This window comes from Hippoglossus hippoglossus, chromosome 7 (genome assembly GCF_009819705.1).
Source record: "Hippoglossus hippoglossus isolate fHipHip1 chromosome 7, fHipHip1.pri, whole genome shotgun sequence".
NCBI classification, from domain to species: Eukaryota; Metazoa; Chordata; class Actinopteri; order Pleuronectiformes; family Pleuronectidae; genus Hippoglossus; species Hippoglossus hippoglossus.
Genome location: NC_047157.1, coordinates 25,270,268 through 25,295,667, shown reverse-complemented (window position 1 = coordinate 25,295,667; position 25,400 = coordinate 25,270,268). Strand labels below are relative to the sequence as shown.

General features: G+C 44.5%; 2 protein-coding genes across 2 annotated transcripts; one reads left to right on the top strand and one right to left on the bottom strand.

Annotated features, from left to right (window-relative positions):
- The first annotated feature begins 1,640 nt into the window (after positions 1-1,640).
- On the top strand, positions 1,641-3,227 carry LOC117764580 (N-acetyltransferase family 8 member 3). The gene is made up of 2 exons (XM_034590476.1): positions 1,641-1,718; positions 2,294-3,227. The coding sequence occupies exons 1-2, from the start codon at positions 1,700-1,702 to the stop codon at positions 3,043-3,045; spliced, it is 771 nt and encodes a 256-aa protein (XP_034446367.1). The 5' UTR covers positions 1,641-1,699; the 3' UTR covers positions 3,046-3,227.
- Positions 3,228-20,141: 16,914 nt separating this feature from the next.
- Positions 20,142-23,607, bottom strand: cbln4 (cerebellin 4 precursor). Its single transcript, XM_034591144.1, has 3 exons — positions 22,910-23,607; positions 21,657-21,773; positions 20,142-20,943 (listed from the first exon to the last, which is right to left on the bottom strand). Exons 1-3 carry the CDS (start codon positions 23,183-23,185, stop codon positions 20,746-20,748), a joined length of 591 nt encoding a protein of 196 aa, XP_034447035.1. The 5' UTR covers positions 23,186-23,607; the 3' UTR covers positions 20,142-20,745.
- Positions 23,608-25,400: the final 1,793 nt, after the last annotated feature.

The window sequence follows — 25,400 nt, the reverse complement described above, 5'->3', positions numbered from 1 at the left end:
AATATAACATATTTCCAGTAATATCTCTGACACACACACTGTGACACAGAGAGTAAATAAAGATGTGCAAAATGAAACCAAAATATCTGGAGCACGGGGGGGGGGGGTCGCCATCTTGCACTTGTGATGATGTTTCAATTGCTTTAAATTACTAATTAAAACCAAACTTACTGAAACACTTGCACATCAGTGTGATCAGATCTGTCCAAAATGACAAAAACCTTCTTTGAAAAAAAGTGTATTTGACATATATTTTGACTTTTTTGTTTTGGTCCATGTCCCATCTGCTAACATGGAGGAGGCAGGTTTATGATCTACGCTGCTGCCTGCAGTTTGTTCTTAAGTTGTGTATAAGTGTGATTTATAACTTTTCTTCTCTGCATCTTTATAAGGAAGGACTTTAATTTCTAAACTCAGAAAGTTCACGAATGAACTTTGGGGCGGGACGTGTTTCCTCATATGATATTGTTGTGGTGTTAATTATGCTAATTTAGTCTCCTCGTGCACGCTCACTCAAATACACACAGTTGCTCCTTACTTATACACTTTTCTGGAGATGGAAGCATTGTCACGTTTGTACGAACTTTGTGAGACGAATTTAGGAAATGACTACGAACTAAAACCATAATCCTAACCAACGGGGTTCTGTTGCCCAATAACCCCAGACTGGACCGTGGATGAGCTTTGTGCTCTTCGTTCACCTTCCTCTCCATTGTTGTGCAGTTATTACGTTTTATTCAGTCAAAGACAAGAGAAAACGTTGCTTCTGAATATAAGTCGTAACGTTTCCCCCTCCAACAACAGCAGAAAACCAGAACCGGAGACGGGGCTGCACACAGTCGTCATCGGACGTGACCCCAGGGCTCTGAGGAGGTTTCACTCGCTGTCTGCAGAATTCAGAATTCGCTTGATGCTCGTGAAACCGAGAAGGTTCTCGTGTCGTGACCTTCCAGCGCTCAGAGATTCATGAGGCAGCGCTATTGATTTAAACAGGTGTAAAGGCCCCTTCACCTGCCCGGGAGATTGAATCACGTCAGAGTTGCCGGCGGGTTATTGCACTAGACACCACATGACACTTTTATTTCACTTTCACCTCATATATCGGGTGGGGGACAAAGCGGCGAAGAGATCCGCGGCACATTTCTGAAAGGACTCCACCAGAAAGCTGAAGCACCCAGAAAAGAGGTTAATAACATTTTACTCCTGGAAATATCCCCGAAGTGCTCGAACGGGCGCTGAATTCACATTCTGCTCGGTTCTCTGACTTAATGTGTTCAGGATCTGTGCTCATCCTCCCTGAGAAATCCAATGATATACTTCTTTACTCTGTTGAGTAAGCTAATTAAGTTTTGGAAAAAAATACTCAGAGTTTCATAATCACGGCAACAACGTCTTTAATTTCAACCGAACGTAAAAAAACTGGCTCCGTCAACCTTATCTCAGGAGCAGCTAAACTTTAATGTCATTCAAGGTCTGCAAGTTGTCGCAGTGTGTGTGTGTGTGTGTGTGTGTGTGTGTGTGGGTGGGTGTGTGGGTGGGTGGGTGGGTGGGTGGGGGTGTGTGTTCCCATAGGTGAGCATGCCCAGACTTATTTCAATCCCTTTTGTGAATGGCTGATTATCACAATCTGTTGCTTAAGTTCAGGGGGAGCAGCAGCGTAAAGCCCTTTCAGAGCGAGAGCGAGCGGAACAGAGTCGTCATGGCCCAGAAAAGTCACGGTAAGTTCCTGTTCTGATTATCTTCATCTTTCTTTTTGTGTTACCTGTTTCTTTCTGAGTAGACTTGATTACAAACAAGAGCACTAATAAGACAGCTAGGGTGTAAATGAGTGGCAGCACTAACTCGCCTCGGTGACACATTACGTTGAAGCTAAAGATCTTTTTCCTTTGTTGCCTCGGCAACTTTCGCCTTCCTTTGATTCCTCTTTTTCTCGTTAGCACTTTTGAGACCTGATTATTCTGCGTCTCACAAAGACTCCGACTCTTGAAATCTTAAGGAAAAAAAAACAACGGCATAATCATTTTAATTGCACTCTTCACCTCGGGGTTGTCATGTTTTTAAATGCCAGGTGTTTTTTATATATTCATGTGGAATGGCGAGAATTAAAAAATGAAAAGGGTAAGAGGTGTATTGATTCACTCTTTTTTTTTTTTTTTCTTCTACGACTTACATGAGCCCATTGAGCCTATTGTGAAATCCTGCAGGAATTTCTCAGCGCAACAACAGGAAGATTAGTCTCACTGAGCTCCCCTTCTCTCCCCCCCCCCGCTCTTTCTCTCCCTCTATCATACAGCTCAGTTCTCCATCAGGGACTACAGACCTTCAGATCAACATGTGGTCACGTCGCTCTTCCGTGACGGGATCCTCGAACATGTGTACCCGGCCTTCTTCAAGGCCCTGAGCCACCCCGACCACGTGGGCATCGCTCTGAGCATCTCCATGGCCGGCTACGTGCTCGGCGGCAGCTCCTACTTCCAGGCGTTGCTCTTCGGCGGCGCCTGGGCCGGCCTCATCTACTACTGCTGCCACGACATCTGCGAAGGCTACATGACGAGGCGGCTGAGCACGGACATGGCCGACATTCAGGCCCACTACCTGGACAACCCAGATAGTGGTTTCTGGGTGGCGGAGGCGGACGTAGGCGGCCAGACGAAGGTGGTGGGGATGGCGGCAGTGACGGGGAAGAGGGCGGAGGAGGAAAGCGCGAGGTTTGACGACAGGAACGGAGGAGTGGCGGGCGGAGGTTCGGAGCCCGACCAGGACGCTGGAGACGGGAGCCACGGCGAGATGTCCCACATGGTCGTGGTTTTCCCACATCGCCGTAGCACCCTGGGCTCGCAGCTGATGCAGAAGGCCCTGGACTTCTGCAAAGAGCGAGGCCACGCCCGCCTCGTCCTGGACGTCAGCTCGCCGCAGACGGCCGCCATCGCCCTGTGCCAAAAAATCGGCTTCGTTCAAACGGCCTCGCACGGCAACACGCACGCCAACCGCTGGTTCTCCAAACTGGCCAGAATCAATGTGATGCGAATGGAGAAGTTCATCTAGATTTAGACTTTGTACCTCAGCACCTGATACAACCTCACATGTACAGCACAATAAGAATATGTCAGTTAATTTATGCTTCCTGTCTCGTTGACTTCTCTCTGCTGAGTGATACCCGGTCACTTTTGCTCCCCCCCCCCCCTGTCCCCTCTGGCTTGCTCTCATGCTAGTTTGAAACATTAAATTTCATGTTTTTTTCCACAAAGCAGCATTAATAATGCCAGTTTCCTTGTATTTCCTCTTGCCTTGATGTATTATGCATACACCTGCACCCCCGACGCTCCGCTGCCCACCACCACAGAGAACAATGGGATTACTCAACTTCCCCGTTTGCACCGAGTGTTATTATTTCTATTTGCAATGAATATATCAATTAGAATTGTTATTGAATTCATCATTTGAAGCTATTGAGCACAAACAGAATTCAATTAGCCGTTGTTCTCGTGTCCGTTGAGGGAGAATAAGAAGAAATGCGAGGGAGGAGAAATCCGGTCGTTTGGAAGCAGGAGAACTTTTCCTTTAAGCTCCTTTCCACAGAGAAGTTGAATCCCTCTGCCTCGGAGGAATTAATGCCAGCTGACTTCTAAGACCTCACAACTCTTCGCTTAAAATACCGATGAAAAATGCCATAGTATGAGGACATTGGGGGGGTTTAGAATTCTTTGGAGCTGAAAGAGCTCTGTGTGTGTCTGTGTGTGTCTGTGTGTGTGTGTGTGTGTGTCGCATAAAAAGAGGATAGAGTTCAGCTGCACTCAGGTCATCACACACAAGGCCAATACTGAGATTATCGACGCCAAACAATAGAGAAACAGCTTAAGTGTCGGGCGTGAGGAATCCCTGGTCGCCGTGTGTTGGCGAGCATTCATGAAATAATGTAAACGAGGAGCTTCCTGTCATGTCCGCCGCCGGATGCCATGGAGTAAACTTCCTTAACAAAACCCACAACGCTTTGTGCAGCATCAGCTAAACAATGTAGATTTACAGATTTGTCTTTTTTTTTTTTACCTTTATTGCCTCAGAAATCCCCCGGAGGTGATTAAGGTTTCCAGAGTATTATCAGCGCCGCACAGTGGAGGCTTATCTCTGAGGAGTGTGTGTGCCCACGGACAGTATAAGCCTATGAGGGAAAACATCAAGCAGCCGATGTGTGCAGTGACAGGAATGGGTTTCAAGAGAGTGGTGTGCATGGATAGACACACACAGACACACACACAGACACCGTCAGAGGCCTCCAAGGCATCAATCACTCCTGCCGAGGCTGTCAGAGGTAAATTAGGCCGGTGGCCAACAGGCAGGTGCCGAACTAGCCGGAGGGAGATGAGCCTTAATTCTGCCCAACCTGTTGTCGTCCTCTCACAATCAGCAGAACAAGCGGCCTGGAGGTGCCGACGGCTTGATTGTGATTCCTCTCATACACTCGCTGCACAAAAATCGAGCCAGTTTGCCGATTTGAGGGGACGTTAAATGGAGGAAAAGCTTCGCAAACACTCTCACAAAAAAAAGTCTGAATTGCTGCGGCCGCAGTAATTCGACGAGAGGCGTTCGCCCACTTAGACGCTTTTATTTCCTCACAACAGCGAATCCGAGTAGATTTAATTTGGCTGCTTGTACATTACAAGTGCAGTCCCCCTGTTCTAATCGGGGCCGTTTGTTTGGCGAGTGCTGACGCTGGCGGCAGTTTCCTTTCTGAAACTGTTAAAGTGACCTGCGGTGAATGAGCTGCTGAGAGCAAGGGCGTAACTTTGTGTTAAACATCGAGGTGAAATGGCCTTGTCTAATATAAAATTATTATTTTTAAATTGCTTGAAATAATCATTGTACTTACCAACTAGCCAGTAGCTAAAAAAGCTGCAGTAAATTTATGGTTTCTGTGCTGCAAATCAAACTTAATCAATAAAAGCATCCACTTTATGATGTTTTATGATCATCAATATTTTTTAATTCAGTGTGACACTATGATTATCAGATTGTTTGCTCAGGCTGGTTTGTAAATTACACCCGAACTGGAGAAGCCGTTGTTGCTGCAGCTGTGGTGAACGTGCTGCAATCGACTGATGAGTCTCAGCCGCCTGTTTACTCAAAGTTTATTCAAATTCAACATGTTGTGTGTGTCCAAATCGCAGCAGATTCATTCAAGCCGAGTGTCAGGATCGACCGCTGCACAAGCTCCTGTTCTGCAGGAATGACTTGAATACTCGTTTCATACAGAACAAGGTTCGTTTGAGTCACTGCATCAAACTGTTCCGCTCAGTTCAGTGCAGCAGGAACATGTTTGTCTCGTAGAGGAATTCAAAACAAGACTTGACAGCTGCCATCTTCACTTGTCCGATGACGTGAGGACTCTGAAGTTGACAACACGGGGGAGTCTTTTCCCCCGTCGTCCCCTCCCACGTGGCGTGCACGCAGCCGCCGCCTGCAGACGGACCGCAGACCCGTCTAACATGTCCAAGTGAAACTGGCCCCAGACTCCTTCCTGCCAGGCGGCACCGGGACGCTGCAGACAGACACGTGTGATCTCCTGAAACCCTTTAAATCTCCACTTAACGTATCGTGTGAATTTCAGGTGCTTGTGTCCTAATAAATACTCTCACACCGGAAAGTAAACGTGTATTTTATATTTACCACGGAGGTTAACATGTTTGTTTGTTAGTTAGTCAGCAGGATTACGACAGATTACCACGAAACTGGATTAAACTTGGGTTATTCACTTTCCTTTATATTGTGATAAAGGACATTTTACAAAATTTTTTGTTGATTTCTCAGAATAATTCATGGATCTTGATGAAAGAAATCCGACTTGTTTAGGAGACGAATATTCATGAGTGTGTGTAATTAGGTGCAGATTCAAAACAAAGTCTGGATCTAGTGAATTTAAAGTAATTTTCAGTCATGAACTCGAAGGAAACACCTTCACGATTGAGTCCGGACTTTCTCCTGAGTTTGGAATTCACACAAGAAGAATGAGGAGCGTTGTGGAGGCAGCATGTGGCACAGATCGACCTTGGCCCTTATCACCAAAACGCTCCAGGATCCTGTCGTCTTTTCGAAAGTTGACAGTTTCGTCTGCGTCTTCTACATCTAACACGCCCCCTTTTTCATCCTGAGATATTTGTATTCTTTTATTTGTTCAGTTTTGCATCTGTTGCGCGTTGAGAACGTCGTCAATCTCCTGTTGTGTTCTCACACCGGCTCGTTGTTGTGTAATGTGGTTTCGCTCGGCCTTGGCGGAGAAATGCTCTCAACTAAGTGCCCTTCGAGTTCATGTCTGGAATTTATTTTATATCATCACTTTGCAGGAAACACATTAAATCTCCTTTGATTCAACAACGACACGTGAACACTCTCCAGTCGTGGGAATGAAGGTCAGACATTTCTTTTCGTGCATGCGACAGCTGAGAGATCACAGCGTTTATTAACGTGCGGAACGAGAGAAATTCACACTTTTACTCCAAGTTTTCTTTCTTTTTTGTTGTTGGGTTATACATAACAAATCCTGTCGGGAGGGGAGGGGGGGGGGGTTTCATCCATCTGTCTTTATTGGACTTGAGGTTTTTCCATTCTGAGATAACGTGTGCAATCAATGAAATAGGCCGACTCTCATCAGAGGATGAGCTCAAGAAATCCAATTGGAAAACATTTCTTTCTCCACTGCTTTGTTAGAACGAGACAGTGTGTGTGTGTGTGTCTGTGTGTGTGTGTGTGCGTGTGCGTGTGTGTGTGTGTGTGTGTGTGTGTAGCAGGGATTACCTGTTCTCTCGTGTTATCTCATTAATCTGCTTCACATCGAGATCGAAGCCGTCCTGCCCGTCGTGGGAAAAGAGTTCATGTAACTTAAGGCCAACTTTGGTGACACCTTCAAAGTAATAGCGTAGCAACTAATCACCATTACGGGCTGTGTCTCTTTCTCTATGGTTACCGCTCTTATTGACTGGGCCAAATAGTGGAGATTAATTGCCATCAGGACACCAGTCGCCAGAGGCAGATTTGTTTGGATCGTACATCATCATACACTCTTCACCACTTCCTCACGCCATCACTGTTCATCTTCGTTGCAGCGCCACAGGGGGAAGTTGCTTGTTTTGTTTTTTTGGGGCCGTGCCGCTGAACTTCACCGCAGAGAACAACACCTGGCCAATTACTGGAGGTATTAAATCACGAGCAGCAGAGTCGCACCGAGCACTTACACCGACACGCGGCTTATCAATCGCCTCAAATGTGAGGATCCCTGACATTGTGCAGAATCTGCACTTCCCTCCCTCTGAATAATTGGTCACTTATTCGCTCGCCTGGCTCAGGGATGATGAATCTGTGTTTCTATTAGAGGACGACGTTAGAGCGCAGACAGGTGAGGTATGAGAAACAGGGGAGGTGTGATGACTGGAGCCTTTAACGTGCAGCTACAACACTGGAACATGCAGGAGAGAATAATCACTGCTTCATTATCATTCAAGATTGGTCCTCGAATCACGGGGACACACGTGGGATTAGTTTTACTGAGGTGTTATGGAATAAGTTTTGCGCCACGTCTACGTTGAGGATGTGGAAACGATGTGCGGCTCGTGTGCTGAGCTCCAGCTCCGGTGCAGGAGCAGGACTGTGGGGATTTGGTCAAAAGAAATAATTGGACACAACAACATCATCTTAGTAATTAGAAGAAATATGGGACGGCCATTTTTTCATGATGAGTTTCCCACAATAACTGGATTCAAATATAGAATAATTAAAGAAAAGCTCCTCCTATCGTACACTACGCTTATAATGATTCTGCAATATAACGAAACAAGGAACACAGATCTCAGTCAAAGCATGTGGTTGAGTTAGAAATACTGTAAATGCATCAAGGGAATGTAAAACTTTTTCCTGTTACTGTAAATTCATCGCACAAGATTGTATTTAAAACTCTACTATTTGATATTTTTACTGTAACTCTAAAACGAACAGAACATCTGAATCTACTCCCTCTTTCCTCCGCCCCTAATACTTTTAACACAGTCCCTATAATTAACTTCATCAGATAAGCATAAGTCCTGCTCCGCTATATTCTAGAAATCATTAAACTCTAATGATATACGGCACAATTCCATCATATCTCTGACTCTTCAGACATATTGAGGGAAAGGGGGTGAAACTAATATCCGTTACAAATGGCCGGCAGACGCCGTTAATAATCCAGCTTTGATTGATCTCTATATTAACTAAAGACGTCTGACTCTATTCGACGAGGGAAGTTGGAAGACAGTGCTTTATCACGTACGTTTCAACGAGTCGCGGATTAAGTTGCAGCAGCGAGGAGAGGAGAGGATAAAGGCCGGGGCCGGTGGGATTTGTGCTCCCAGCAGGAGAAACAGACCTGATAACGGACTTTGATTTTCTCCTGGAGGAGGCGCGGCCGTCACCTGGTTAGAGAGAGCGTCTGACGCCATCTGTTACACAACGCCAACACATGCCAGAGGTCGCATGAAGACAGATTACATGTTGCTTAGCCGAGCTGCTGTTTGGTTTCTTGCTGCTGCGACAACACACGTCTCTGCGTCACCTTCGCGGTTTGTCTTAAAGGCTGCGACCTCACCTCCTGTTCCGATTTTAGACAATTTAATTCTCACATCTGGTGCCTATTTGTAAAAAGGATAAAAAAAGCTGTGTGACAGGAGCTGAGGTTGAGATCCTGCATCAAACTGCCTTTAGAAGCTTAATAGGAGGTTTAACGGAACCAAACAGAAACTTACTTTGTTCATGATGCTTGTTCTCGCGGGTGTTCGGTGTTTGGACGAGCTGACAAGCCGGTGTGATATTTATATAAACAATCCGATGTGGACGCTTCCTCTGAGGATCTTTTCAGTCGGTCTCTTTCCCTCTCAAGCAGTCGGCCGGTGGATTTCTCTCAGGATGAAACCTGCTCAGAGAAAATAGGCTCCACGGTGTAAAAACTATAACTGGATAAATACCTTTTGCACAGTTTATCATAGAGAACCTGCAAAAGTAGATCAATCATTACTCCGTCGAATAAGAAAAGACAAGACACAGTTAATGCAGATGTCGATTATTATTATTATATAATATTGGATATTACCAGGAGCTTGATGGAGGATTTATATGAGTTTGGAGTCTCTTGTATTAACTGGACAGTGGCATTAAGGGGCTGAAGGTTTGGTGACAAGTAGGTTTATATGCGACTTATTTGCAACAGTAAATTTAAAAGTAATGTATTTACAGCTTCTCTCAGCGTAATGAGCTTCAAAATATTTTTGTTTTGCTGTATTACCCCCTCATAACAAGTAGAGCATTGTTTTTTATGGTTGTGTTTATTTACTAGCAGCACTCGCTTTGTGTTGGTTTAGTTTATTAACTGTGATTCCTCTTATTTATGTGGATGAATGGATAGATAGATGGATAGATAGATAGATGGATAGATAGATAGATAGATAGATAGATAGATAGATAGATAGACGGATGGATGGATGGATGGATGGATGGATGGATGGATGGATAGATAGATAGACAGATAGATAGATGGATAGATAGATAGATGGATAGATGGATGGGGGATGGATGGATGATAGAGAGAGAGACAGACATAGATAGATGTAGAAAGAGAGAAATAGATAGATGGATTATGCTTGCGTTTCTCTGGCTGGCGGCGGCCTCATCCATCCGATGGTCTCTCTCTCTCTCTCTCTCTCTCTCTCTCTCTCTCTCTCTCTCTCCCCCCCTGCGGGACTGGATTTAGTCGGATTTTTAATTATCTGATTTTCTAAATGAGTTTTTTTTTTTTTTTAAAGCCAAAAGTAATAATAACAATAGACAGTGATGGATCTTGGGAGACTGGGATGTGCTTATGAAGACACAGATTGTTCTCTATCCAAACCGACAGAGATTACCACCCCCACTCGGAGGCCTATGAGCAAATAAGAGACAATTAAATGACACAACCGCACAAAGGGCTTGATTATTATTCCTGATGGCACGAGCGTATACGGTCCCATTCCTCCACGGGTCAGCGACGCCCTCGTGGAAACACTCGCCTGCATGTTTCCTGCTGCACTCGGAGCAAGCAGGTGCTTTTGCTTGGTTTCAAAAATATGATGAGTTTATAGAAATGGATGGTGGAGAGGGCGACCTCAAACCACAGCAGCTAGTCTTCTTCCTCTCCACCCGTCCCTCCACACAGCCACACCTCAACGTGGAAGCACATGATTATTACCCAGACTCAGAATAGTGTTTCCCAGCAGCTCGGACAGCAGCTGCAGAGGCGTCCAGACAGGTGGATATTTATTAATTCTGTGTCTCCGGGTTTGGCAGCAGAGTCCGAGCCGCGGCCGTCTTCTGAATAAGCACATCCCGCTCGCCGCTCCCGTCTCTGGAGACTTAATTGTTGCTGGACATCGTTTTGTGTTTCCTGCCAAGTTGCCAGAAAGTTTCCCTCTCTTGCAGCTTTCTTTATCTTTTTTTTTCTGTGGTGCCCCGACACAGCAGGGTCCCTGAGCTGTAACTCTCCTCCCATCACCTGATTCATGACTATGGAAAGAGCTGATGAGACCAGAAATCCCCCCCCCCCCCCGCCCCATCCGAGGGGGCATCATCACTCACATCATTTCCTCTGGGTCGGACACACAAACTGCAAAGTCCGGACCACGCTTGCATCTTGAATTTCCTCCAATCTGCGAGTCAGACGGATGTTCTGTGCAGTTCATAAACAGGCAGAAGCTGCTAAACCACCTCCACAAACATCATTTACTTCACATCGTGCTGTTCTTTAGTCTTTTAATGAGGGATTAGTTTGATCAGGCTGTTTTGCTAAGATGAAAATATCCTCGATATTACTTTTTTAAATTCAAACTAAATCTTCGGTTGATTCAATAAGAACAACACGATACAGGTACATCTGGCAGAGTGTGATCCCAGAGGATCAACTGTTAACTAGATTTAAAAGTCTGCAGGTGAACTTTAGTGCTCAACACTGTGCCGCTCTCAGCTAAATGCTAATGTCAGAGCAGTGACAGTGTTTAGCAGGTGTAGAGTTTGTGTTTATGTTTATTACGTCCACTAAGGAGGATGTGTTTGTGTGTTTGTTAGTGAACAGTGAACAGATTATTACTTAAACGTGGTGGAAGGATGCGTTATGGGTCAAGGAAGAACATATTAAATTTGGGTGCAGATCCAGGAATTATTTTCACCTTAACATTGTGAGATAAGATGTTTTTCCACATTTTCTTTGATTTCCCAGAGAATGATTCCTGGATATTGATGAAATAAAAGCTGTTTAGGGGACTGACATGTATGAGTTTGTGCAATTTGGTAGAAATCCAAATAAAAATCCAGATGTGGTGACTTAAATTGTCACTACACATCGTCTCATTTACGCCGTGACAGTGGAAAAACACGAGGAATCATTGTAGCACAGAGTGGAACCAACACACATCCTTTTCCTCTTTTATTTCTCAGTAATAAACAACCAAACCAGACCTGCACTTACCTAAATGGTTTAATCCATCTCACCAAGGATTCCATTACCGAATATGAGCTGCGCCGAATGTACGAATTTCAACGTGAGGTTATCACAGCTCCGCACATACGGTAAAAGCCCTGAAAGCTTTTCTTGTTATCTCCGCTGTCGCTTAATGCTGCAGCTCCGTCACCGAGAGCTGAGCCACTCGCCTCCACGGTGAAACCACCCGAGTGGAACTCACATCATCTTCTGCACCGCACAAGTCAAACCCTACTCATGTTGCTGATTATAATAATAATAATAATGTGATGAATGTGTTATTAGTCTCAGCGGGGGGGGTTCTCGCTGAAGGACCCTTCATCAGAGTCTTCATCACGGAGTCTGAACCCCGATTCCCAAGGTGATAGAGCTAAGATCCTTTTCTCTGCTGTTTCCTGCACCTTCAGTAGGAAAATGCTTTGGCCCTTCAGATTTATTTCCGAATTAAAAACAGAGCATTTGTGTGTTCGCACAATTTAAAACACGGCCAACCCGTTAACCAGGTGAGAGAAAAAACTTATCGACCCAATTACAAGCGGTCCTAAACTTCTTTTAACGGTCACCTGTGGGCGAGATCCTCGTCAGTTTCCCCGAGGGAGCGCCGTCGCCGTCGCCAATGAATGAACCGTCCCAGTTCAGGGATTTCATTGTTGTGACTGAGAAACAACTAAGTAAAACAAACGCGGCCCCTGATAATTATTCACGTTCACATTCATCTTCTGTCAAAACACTGCGTGGGAAGATTCCGCAGTTTAACGGGACTTTGTGGAACCTGAACGGAGGTTTGGGGAAAGTTTGAACCCAGCAGGAGTTGCAGTGTAATTAAAGTGAATGTGACGATTGGTGAAAAACAAAGGAAACAGTAAAAAAAACCTCGGGAAGCAGATGAAAGGAGCTAATTGAGGATGAGGAGAAATGTGAAGATCTGTGCTGTGAGTGGTCGCCTGTGGTGAAGCGTTTCTTTACTTACCTTTGAGAGTAATGGCCTCGAGCAGAAAGGTTTTTAGAAAGTTTCTTCTTACTTCACCGGAGACCATTTTACAACCGCCTTCATCATTATACTCACATTTATTCATTCAGCAGTGGGTCTTTTAAGTTTCTGTGGATTTGATCGTGTATTTAATCCCCAGCGTCGTTTCCATTTTAGAGTTCTAGCGTTTATGACCAAGCTTTATTTTATGACCTTGTGTTTTAGCCTCTGTGGTTTGAAACAGTCTAAAGACTCAAGGAAACTGTTTTATGCAACTTTCCTTGTGTTGCATTTACATTTGCGTCCGACTGTGTGACACATTCAACTGTACCGACATGAAAAAACACATTTCTGAGTGGAGGGGGACTTCAAAATGCAAATATTTTTAGTATGTTTGTGAGAGAGAGAGAGTTGAGTGTGACTCGTCATCACTTGAGGATGGAGATGAGCGGACTGTGCTAACCCTAACCCTCCACCCGCTAATCATCTGGAGATAAACTCCCGTGATTCTTAACCCCACTGAAGTCAAACAATCGACATCTCTATCCGCTCGTTCTTGCTAAACACCAGAGCACAAAGCTGAATCGTGTGATATGTATGAAATTATTTCATCACTGCAAACAGCTGAAGTTGAACATTGTCTCTCCAGGCTCGTCACGTCAAGGACCTGCACTGCGATTAGGTCTGTGACACCATGTTGGAACATTTTTACATGGTGAGAAAACAGAGATTTCATTTCTTCTGCACCAGCAGCATTTACCTCCACCACGGCCCAACATTCCTCTTATTAAACCACATTTAAATTCACTAAATCCAGGTTTTTAATTGATATTTTCATAAAATATCAGTCCCCTAAATAAGCCTTGCTTTGTTCATCATGATCCAACTCTGAGAAATCAATGAAAATGTTGCAAAATGCCCCATCTCACAATTTTAAATGCAGAGGCGTGGATCTTATCCAGAACTTGTCTTTCATTCTTCAGTCTGTGTTCCTGTCGCGGTGATCGTTCCAGTGGTTTTTACGTAATCGTGCAAACTCACAGACGGAAACTCATCCCATTTTTGCGGAGGTAAAGAAAAAGGGGGAGGTTCCACTTCATGCTCGTCCCTCTCGTGCTAATCAACTAAAGTTTTCATCAACGACGTTCTGCACTAAACAGAAGAGCAGGATGAGTTCGTATCAAGTTGTTATAAACTGTTTAAGAACCCACATCAGACAGGAGAGTCTTAAAGGTCACCGGTTGATTGGTTGATTCTCTACTTGCTCGTGTATCCATCACTGTCGGTGTGTTGTTCTGCCTTTTCAGACCGGAACATGTTTTATATACCCCCCCCCCCCCCCCCCCCCCCCCTCTTTACGACCTACATGCCTTTTGTCCATCGAAGCCACTAATGCACTTTTGATTTGAGTCATTCCTAAGCCGCCATGCCAGTAAGTAGCCCCCCCCCCCCCGATCTTTTTTTAACTTGCTTCAGACGGATGACGATGACGAGACAACGGCCATTCTTCTTCATCACGCCGCCCAGATTACCGTCAACGTGCAGCTCCTTTTCTTACATAATGCATCTCGTCTCACTCACGGGTGCATTCAGAGGGAAAGTACAATATCCTGAGAGGTGGGCACGTCACTCAAGGTTAATGTCATCAAGACGTTGAGGAAGAGTCGGGAGGAAGACGAGGGGGGGTTCTCCACAAACCCTCCACATGTGTTTGTTACCATGAGAACATCTGCAACATCTGCAGGATCATGCCTGCAAAAAAACGGATTCAGGAATACAATTTCAAAAGTAATCTACTTGGATCATGGGCGATGGCGTATTTCTCAAATGTAAAATGTAATAACACAACGTGGAGTATTGATTTCCTCTGTGGGGAAAGCCTCCTGTGACAGATCTGTTCCCACTCTATTCCAGGTACTTACCCTCCAGTGCACAGCCTCGAATTCAGAGTAATTAAAAGCACATTTCCTTTTTGGAGCAAATTGTTTTGTATTTTCTCGCCATTGTAATCTTCTGAGACGAACGCAGCTCGTCTTGTGTCAGGGATGATAACGTTTAAACACGTATAAACACATGTAAATAAATCCTTCTCTATAAACTCCACTGGCGTCCGCTGCACATGTTGTGGTTTAACTCGTCCATTCTTGCTTTTCTCCTCCTCCGCCCCCAAAAAACCTATCTTCCTCTCCCCAGCTCCGACTCCCTGTGGAGACCGACAACTGCCTGAATTACAGACGTAGCAATGCGAGTGGTGAACCAACTGAAATCTCATCATATAGATTCACTGCGAGTTACACAGAGCAGCCCCTCTGACCCCCCCACCCCCCCCCCCACCCCCAGCCCCCGAGCCTCCAGCCAAATGAGCTTTTCATTCACAGTTCAGAAATCCGAATGAGGCGTGTTGCAGGCACACAGAGGCTCTGCAGAACTGCACTGCATGCAAACATGGTTTTTCAAATCCTTAAGCCCGACAAATCAGCAGTTCTGCTCCAAGCTCATTTGCATCCAGTGTGCATGAAAGTGCACGTTGCACAGCGTTCCTGTTCGATGCCCGTGAAACTGTTTAGGGAACTTTGTTTAAAGTGAAATCACGATTTTTGGTGCTTTCATGGATATTTATATATTTATTTCTGGATTCACTTGAAGCAGAACATGTTATTATTTAATGACGGACGCCTTGATGTGGCTGATGTATAATGTAGCAGCATTAAAGACCAAGTTTAGTCGAGCGGATCCGAGTTGTGAGGAAAACAAACTCAGGTTTGAGAGAAAATATCGTGTTTTAATGTAGCAGGGACGGAAAGAAGCCAAATACGATGTTTAACAGCAGAGGATATGATTATGTTTGCAGTTTGAGCAAATGGAAGCTCTTCTGTAAAATACTCAGTTATGAGAAGATGCCAAACACTACTCTCGCTTGAACGCCCCAGAAATTTGTGGACGCATCTTATCAGAGAACCTCCTGCTGCGTTGTTCATATATGAAAGAAGAACATTCTCCTATATTCATGTCAGAAAAACATGTGACCCCCTGAAAAATCTTGATTATAGCATCTTTAAATCTTACTCTGGCACAATTGAGGAAGAAAAACTATAAATCTTAAAAACCTCAAGTGTCCTTTCACTGCGTCATTGTCTCTGCAGCTGCATTGTTATTGAAGACAAACACCTCCAGGGGCTGTTGGTGCAGCAGCGAAGGTCGACAGGCAGCGAGGTTAAACTTGTGATTATTGGGTTGTGTTGCATGTTGTGCGACTGAATCGTCTTCCCTTGAGCCAGGTGTCCTGCAGGTTGAGTTAACAACAGCTTCTTTACTAAGGAGGAAATCAAAGGCTTCATATCTAGAAAGCTGGAAGTCTGGCTGCAGCTTATTGAGTTTGAAACCAAGTCATTGCTCATCACGATTCAGATGTTTCTCCCATAACCTGAACATTAGATGCTTCACTATAGTCGTTGCTGCTTTTGTCCCTTATCACAGAAAACGTTGAGATCCTGCTCGTGAGTCACGGAACCCTCGTCTTCATCTTCATCTACCTGCAGCACGTCGCAGTTTTATCTGCAAACTTGTTTGCTGATTCGAAACCCGCCTGCCGCCTCCAGTCGTGCAAAGGAGGAGATTATGAGGAATTAACACGTTTTTTTAGAAACACTTTTGTTGTTTTTTTGGGGATTCAGTTGCTGTGAAGATGTAACTTGTGAAGAGGAAGCAGCTGCCACGGTGTTAACATGAGAACGATTTACACGTCTAAAGAACCTCTCAGCTGCTGGAAAGCCAAACAACAACGTGCTCTGTCTTGTTAAGTGTTGAATTTGGATATGAGGAGTTATTTTTAACGAGCAGACGCCTCTGACCCGCTGCAGTATTTAAATTAAAAAGCCAATAGCTGATGTAAAGAAGAATCTAACATCTACTTCCTCACTTACGTCGATGCCCTTTCAAATTAAAATAAAAGTTTTCTTGCTGCTGACGTGGACGTTCTTTCATGCTGACATTATTTCTGTGGTGCTGTGCAAAGCTGTGAAAGCAGAGTTGCACTGACACAGCTTGCTGCCTCCTCTTTAACAAGCTCCGACAAGAGAACAGCACAAATCCACACTGTGACGCAGCTCATGCAAAATAACGTGTGCGTTTGTTAAAGTGGGTATTGTGAACGATCTTTTATCACCTGGGACGGTAGCTTGTTTAGCAAAAGGCCTGTGTGTGAGATTGCTGAGTTATGATTCAGTTCAGGGTTATGTCTCCCACTGGAAGCAATCAAAGAGAACAGTGCTCTGCATATCTCAAACCCGAGTGCCGGGAACAATCGGCGCTGTTTGGAGACAATATATTCAATCACAGCTCGCTGTTGTCCCCTGAAATGCCGGGAGAAAGGTCAGTGTTAACTTTGAAATTCTACACCTGCCGCCGTGGAGCTGCGAGGACAGAGGGGAACTCAGAATCCTCTTTTCTGCAGCAGAGGTTCGTCCCACAGCTACAGGACCATAACAACCACAGAGTGTAAAGTTGTCCAGAAAAACTTCTGTTCGCCGCCAAATGAAATTCATGTCAAGCAGAGAGAGATACGCACTTTACTTCAAATGACTTCCTGCATGCCAGCATCGTCCTTCTCTGACGACCTGAACACATCTGGAACCAAATCAAAGCTGCAGAGGCAGATCATCTCGCTGCCAAATGATGTTTGGGGTCAGATTCATTAACACAGGAGGAATATTGCTTTTCCAAAACAAAACGTGACGTCACAAAACAAGACGCAGCACATGAACAGCTGCTTTAATTCCAGAGAAACACAACACGTGAGAGGAAAAGGCCATTTAGACAGTCAGCGTGTCTTTAATTCTAAATGTTTGATGTGTTTGTTATTCGTGGAGTTGTAGACATCCTGCACACGTTCACATAACTGGTCCACAGTTACTCGTGCCAAAATACAGATTGAGAGCAGTGTTCTTGATTTTTTGGTACGTAACCATTATATCTGAACTGGGGTGAAACAATTTCATAGATAACAGCAGACAGATCATTTCAGTTTTCAGGTTTCTGTGTCATCAAAGGCTCAAAATAGCAGATTTTTGGTTTTTGATGATCATTCTAGTTTTAATAAGTCACCGGCCACATCGTTTGGGAATCACAACACACAACTCTGAACATTCACTGTGTTTTATATATTTACATTTTTATATTTTTTATTTACATCACTTTACACTTTATATTTACACCGTTCTGCACATTTGAAATAATTTGTTTCATTTTTAAGGCCTCATGATAAATGGTAGTTGATGAAATGATTCTCAGCGCTCTTTCGTTGTCAATAAAGGAACGCAATTTAAAATGCACGATATTTATTCATCATTAAAAGCCAGAATTCTTTGAACATAATTGTAACGTTGAATGTTCCAGTTATAACATTTTAACCCATAGATATAAATGTATATACAAAATGAAGTAATTTCAGTGGCACTGTCAATTATAAGGTAGAAGCAAAAACAGCAAACTTCAGCAAAGTAAATAAAGTCATAATAGTCATTGAATAAAAACCATGACATTATTATTATTGGGTTAAATTTTCAATCCTGTTTCCATGTGTGACACAAACTGTGGCTGTAAATCGTCACGAGGCTTTTTGAGCTGCACAAAGATTTCACTGCTGCCTTCACCTCTTTATTCACAAAGCTGAACACTCACTTCCCCTCAAATGTTTTCAAAAGAAAAAGTGACAGCGAGGTCAAGGGCAACTCGTCAATCACTGACAGACACGCTTCAGCCAACAACAGGAATCTGACGAAGTGAAAGTCAAGAGAGGAAGCTGATGACCGTGCAGATAATTTCAGGCTGAAAATGAAAAAAGCGGTTTAAAAATAAGCTGTAAAAAGAAAAATCCTCCACAAGCTTCTAGGTGGATTTTTACCAAAGCAGCAGCAGCGAGGCCGACATCGACTCTGCCGCAGAACCGAAGGGGGAACGCCGTCGCACACCGAGCCACACTTAGGGAATTTATGAATTCATCAGTTATTCCCGGGTGCACCGCTGAAAGCTACTTGTGCTCACCCACTGTGACGGGAACCTGTTTATTATCAGCCTGTTGACCAATTAGGGTTCTCGTTAAACTTTATTAAGATCCATAAACCACCAGTTGACTTTGTGAAAGATTTATTACAAAGACACAGGGTTGAAAATTGCATCTATAGACCACGCACGTTCAACAGCAGATATACGTTTCAAGAGAAATGTAATGCCACCCAGAGGAATTGTTGATATCCACTCTTTACACAGCGTCGTTAACATGTTTCAATGGTTATGTTGAGGCACAAAGTCAGGGAAGGGTTGTGGTGTCTGTTAAATATATAGAAAAAGGCAACAGTGACGTAAAACATGATTTACTTTATCTTTATCTACTTCATTTAACATATGACCAAAGTAAAATAATCTTCCTCTGACCTCACACCTCTGACTTTTCAGGCCTCGGCAGCAGAAACATGCTGCAAACACAACACGGGAATATACTTAGGAACCTTTTGAGTAGATTTTTGGAGAACAGTTGCTTATTTACACGTCCAGCAGTTATTTGTTTCTGGTCAACAGTTGAATGTAACTCTTCTTTTAGCTCTGTTTTTGGTCTCCACCAGCATGTGAGGGAAATATCCAAACAATGAGCTGAAAGACGCTAGAAGCATCGAGCTGAGTTGAACTGCATAGCTGTGGGTTCATCGTCATCGTTCATTTCCCTTAATATTGTATTTGACCAAAAAACAAAACAAACTGGTGGAATGAAAATGTGACTTCAGAGAGACACGGTGGACAGGCGGTGGCCTCACCACGATAATCCATCAAAAAGCAAAATAAAAGTATCAGCAGATATATAAAGTCTGACCTGTGTCGCAATGGGTCCCTTAGTAGGCACATACATGTACGAGCCCCCCCGACCTCAACACAGGAGCAGGAGACTGAAAGAGACTCAAAATGGCTACAAGGTCGTTTTTTTGTTATCTCTTAATGGTTTCACGACAGCTTGGTGTCGCTTCTTTGTCTCTATTTGGCGTCCCCCCCCCAAAAAACACTTTGTGGTCGTTCGGCATCTCTGTAGCATATTGACGTAATTCGAATGCGTCCTTCCAACCCAGAGAAACGAAGGCTCCAACATCATGTCACTCGTTCCCAGTCCAGCCTATCCCAGGATTCATTGCGCTGAGGAAATGGCGCCGGCAAGCGATGAGATGTCCACTGCTTGAGAATCATATTGAAAAAAACAACTTCAGCTCCGTTGCTAGGCGACAGCATTAAAGGCCGGACGAGATGACGACGCCTATCATGGAAATCCTCTGTTGACCAAACCGTCTCATTTCGCATTTGTACATTTGAAGTGGACGCAGCCCACGAGACAGACACCTCTGTGGGCCTGGTAGACAGCGTCCCCCGAAGGAGGCGGCCCCTGAATCGGGATCCAGCTTTTGTAGCCATTCGGTGTCTCTTTGTAGCCATTCGGTGTCTCTTTGTAGCCATTCGGTGTCTCTTTGTAGCCATTCGGTGTCTCTTTGTAGCCATTCGGTGTCTCTTTGTAGCCATTCAGTGTCTCTTTGTAGCCATTCGGTGTCTCTTTGTAGCCATTCAGTGTCTCGCTGTGACCCTTTTGCATCGTTCTGCGGTAGCGTTTTTACTTTCCATCTCATTTTTAGCAGCGTCCCTTTGTTGTTCCTCTGCATTTCGTAGTTGTTTGTCGTCTCTTTGCGGTTGTTGTGTATCTCTGTAGTCGTTCTCTGCCTCGGAGGCCCATTCCGTAATCCACCCATCACTTATCACACTTTTTAAAATCAAATTTCATCTCCGCCCTCTGCTTTGAGCCCTCGCCGCCCTCCCAACAGCACTTTGAAAACTTTGGTGATGACAAGTCGCACAAGTAACGCAGGTATATACAGTTTAAACCCAAAAGTAAATCAGTATGCTAAACGTATTCCGACGAGTTTGAAAAAGTACTTCTGGGATGTTTTAGAGTTCCTCTCCGAGGCTCCTTGAGTGACAGGAGCATAAAGTGGGGATCGGGAACATTTCGAGTCTCCTTCATGTGGACGGGGACTCAGCACTTCAGAGAGTGTGAACGATTTCCCAAAGTCTCATTTCCTCCCTCTGATGTTATCCATTTCCATCCGTCATTTTTTCAACCACTCGGAAAGATCCGACCGATGCAGCGGCGATGTTTCGATTAATACGGTGACAACACGTTATGAAGAAAGTCAGTGAGCTTAGAGTCGTCTCCTCTTTACAGGGGGAACACGAGGAAGCCAGAAAAGGTTGAGTACTGCCATCCGCCAACTAGATTCCCCTTCTCCAGCTTCAGATAGACCTTGTCCTCCTTTTCTAGATAAAGCAGAACTCCATTGGTGGCGGCCTCACGAGTCACATCCTTGTCGCCTGCGAAGGCCGAGATGACCGGTTTCCCATTCAGCATCAGGTTCACCTGAGAGAAACAAATCAAGACACAAACCATGAGCAAAAAATAAAGGAAAAGGAATAAAAAAGAAAAGATGTGTTTACTTTGGATTGTTTGGATTAATTTGACTTCCTGTGACAGTAAAATAGTTATAAACTCAGAGTGGAACTACTAATGAGAACTAAGAAAAGTTTAACTTTGCTGTTTATTTTAGAGAAAAGAGAAAAAGTGGACAAAAAACTCAACCTCTCAAAAAAGGAGCTGTATGAAAATGATTAGTGAGGTTTGAGAATATTGTCTTTTTAGTTGTTTGAGAAACAATTATAATATGTTTTTACAAATTCCAATTAAGGTTCATAGATTATTTGGTGATTTAAACTACTTTGATTGCTTATTATTATTGTATCTGTTGTTGTTGCATTAATATATTAATTTCTTCCCATTTTTTGGTTTCAGTTCTTCATTAATGTCTGTTAAAGCACTTTGTAATTGTGCTATTTAAGGTGCTACATAGATTATAGTTATTATCATTATAAATATCATTATGTTAAGGTCAGTGCTGCCTCTGTTGTAGTTATTAATGGTGAGTTTACTTGTATTAATACTCGTATATCATATGAGGGTATTTCACATAGATGCCTCCAACCCCCCAAACCCAAACACAGTCCCTAGTGTCCCAGTGCACCACTGACAGAGTTTTGCATCTGAATCGATTCAGTGAGAATAAAGAGGAGTTCTACCTGTATGGTTTGACTCTGGTACACTTTGATGACGTGGAAGTTAAAGCTGTAGATTCCTTTTCTCGGCGACAAAAACACAGACTCGAATGTGAAGTAGTTTCCTATATTCACCAGAATCTACGAGAGGAGAGGAAGATAAAACACACGGTGAGAAAGTGTTAATAAACTTCAGCAAAGGCTCCATTTGAAAGGAAGCTTTGGGATTAAATAGAAATCAGTCATGCGCCAGCTTCCTCCTCTGTTCAGACACAAAGTGAGTGCGACACCTCAATAAAAATATGTAACTCAGCTCTTCTCAAACCAACTCAACCCAGCATTTGAATTTCCCCATTTCACCAGAAAACAAAATGATGCTCGAAGGTGGAAAATAGATGAGAAATGAATCTCGTTGGTAGATTTTCTAAAACAAAAATCCACTTAGAGGTAAACTGACGAGGACAGAACCTGAAGAGAAGCTCTCTGTTTGCAGAATAACCAATGCAGACGAACACATCTGCTTACGCTTTGCTCTGCGGTAGAGATTATGCAGCCTGAATATGTCCGTCGGAATATACAGCCATAGCACTTAATGCCGCCCCACGAGTTCCACTAATGGTTTTTAATACTCCACACTCATCAGTAGACGTACAGTGTGCAGAAAATCCACTTCCCCAGGTGATGACTGATGGAGGCAGCGGCTCCGCTCGGTACCTGCAGGGACTCACACACTTTCAATCCCACCTGTTCGAGACCCCCCCTCCCACATGTCTCAGCAGCAGCAGCAGCAGCAGCAGCCTCACCAGCCTCACCAATCAGATGCTGTGACAGTCAGAGATCATGTTATGTAATTCAAGTGAGAGGATCAGAGATATTGTTACCAACACCTCACACTGCCCACCGCTGGGTGACTAATCAGATCCTCTGTTGTGTGATGTGCTGTTTGTTTGGGTGGATTATGCAGGTGATGGTGTGCATGTGCATGTGCGTGTGCAGCCCCCCCCCCCCCCCCCACACACATAATCCAGCCACTTTCAAACCTGCAGGTGATATGTGCACTTGCGCTGCGTCTGCATGCTCCAACCCAAACTCTGCAACCACAAACTGCACCGACACCTTCACAAAAAACTGGAGGGTTCATGATAAAAAAACACAAAACTCAGCAGTAAAGACAAAGTGCAGCTTCAAGGGGAAAGATGCAAAGTGTCCCCATAAGAGGGATTTAACCACTTTTCTTTTTTTTTTTAAATAAAACATCTGTATTAATAAATAATCACCTGGTCGAAGTAGATTATTCTGGTTTTGTTGCTCATCTCCGAAGGCTCGTGGTTGTTGCTCCGGACTGCGGAGAACGCCACCTTGGAGTTGGAGGCGCGCACCGAGATGCCGAGCGGGGAGGACGAAGCCTTCCAGTCCGTGGCCGGGTTGGAGTCGCACACCACCAGGCACTTGCCCTCCAGGACGATGGGCTCCGTGTCGTTCTGAGCTCCGGACATCACCGCCCAGCCGAGCAGCAGCACCAGCGGGCTCACCATGGCTCTCAGCGGGGACATCGAGAAGAGAGAGAGACCCGTGTGCGCCACGCAACTTCCCCCGGTCCCTCCACTGCGCGCTGCCGCTGTGCGTTAAACCCTCCTAATGGATCCACTGATGTGCCATCGTATCCGAGAGGGACGTTAAATAAAGAGAATCCGTCTCACGTGTAAAAAACCTTATCTTGAAGTCAACGAGGATAAAGGAGAAAGCACCGATCCACGCGTCTCATTTCCAGGCTTCAATTAGAACAACGAACGCGGACCATGTGAAATGATTTGGATCCAGTCTGGGAGGCGGATCTCTGGATGAGTCGTCCATAGCCTTCACTCCCACTCCGCGTCTGACAGCAGCTGCAGCCCGCAGTGATGTGCGGCACGTGTGCGCGCCCAGCCATCCACTTTACGCACGCACGTGGTGAAAGTTATAATTGTCCCCTCTTAATTTCCCCCCTTTAAAATACCCTCCAACCATGTATGTAGCCAATTTATGATTTGGTGACGATTATATGAACATTTCTGATTCTGTAATCCACACTATGAAGTGACTCTGTTTCTTATGACTTCACCAGCTTCCTGTCCACTGGTTCCACTGGTTCCACTGTAGTGCAGTGACTCATCAGGTTCCACAGAGCGGTGGTGGTGGTGTCCCTGCAGGAGTCAGTGATGGAGACTCTGCTTCTGTTTGGTGACATCACGTCTGAGTCTTCACTCTTTAAACTTACAGACTCAATATATGTGATTTAAAGGTTTGGATGGAAATTGATGCATTTGGATGTTTGAGGAGATATAAACAGACGTTGAGTGATGGGGAGGAAGTGAAGGTGCGTCTGGGAGGAAGCACTGATGGTGACCGGAGGGAGACTCAGAGTGGAGGGCTCTGTCTCAGGCGTCTCCCCCCCCCCCCCCCAAGACATGCAAGATGAACCAATAAGAAGGGAATGAGGGAGAGAAGAGAGGATGAAGGTATGAGGAAGGGATGAGGGAAGGAGGATAAAGGGATGAGGGGAGGAGGACGAAGGGAGGAGGATGAGGGGAGGAGGATGAATGGATGAAGGAAGGAGGATGAATGGAGGAGGATGAATGGATGAGGGGAGGAGGATGAATGGATGAAGGAAGGAGGATGAAGGAAGGAGGATGAATGGAGGAGGATGAATGGAGGAGGATGAATGGATGAAGGAAGGAGGATGAATGGATGAGGGTATAGGGATGAATCATCTGGTCATCCTCAGTGTCCTGTGACAGTATCGACAGGAGATTAGAAATGTGAGCACATCACCTCCGTCCTTGTGTCACTGAACAGAATCCACATAAAACACTGGATCAGTTTGAATGTCCTTCCTCTGACCGAGGTACACACTGTTACATCTTCTGTCAGAGGAGATAGAGATAGATAGATAGATAGATAGATAGATAGATAGATAGATAGATAGATAGATAGATAGATAGAGAGAGAGAGAGAGAGAGAGAGAGAGAGAGAGAGAGAGAGAGAGAGAGACTCTGACTGCAAATACCGTCACTAGCACAAGATGGCAGCACCGGTTTCAGACATATTTTGGTTTCATTTCTTTACAACGGGAGGAAGTGGAGTCGTATCATCCATCTTTATTTCATAAGCTACACAGCCAGACACACGACAGCGTCACTCGGTCACTAGTTCTGTTTAGTTTGGTTTGTTTCCTCTGGACTGTTTTGTTTTCAGGGCTTTTCTTCATCTCGTTCAATAGTGAGTCTTATTAATTATAATAAATACTTCATTAGAAAGGACGCTCTCCAACCTTCGCTCATCCAGCCCGTTAGATGTTGTCTCATTTGTAACAATAATGAAACGATAAGTTCACAAATAGTTTAATTGAAATATCTCCTGTTGTCTCAAAGCTGTCTGCAAACATTCCTCTTGGACGGCGCCCGGCTTCCTCCACTTCTGACTCTCCAGTACCGTCTATTCTCCTGAAAGGTCGGCGTGCAAGATGGCGTGCTGTTAGTCAACGGGGCAAATTCACCGATTGCCAATTTAGATGCCGGCCTTTTCAGGTCCTTACTGAACTAACCCCAGTCACAGCTAGTCTTATATTTGATGAGCAGAAAGAGTGGAATCAAACTTTTCCCTCGTCACTAACGTTTAGTAATTCATCGACGTATAAGAAACAAATCACATCTACATATTTACAATAGATATAAAAGCTCCCCGAGTGGATTTCCTTTTAAAAAAAGGATCTCTACTGGGGGATCGTTT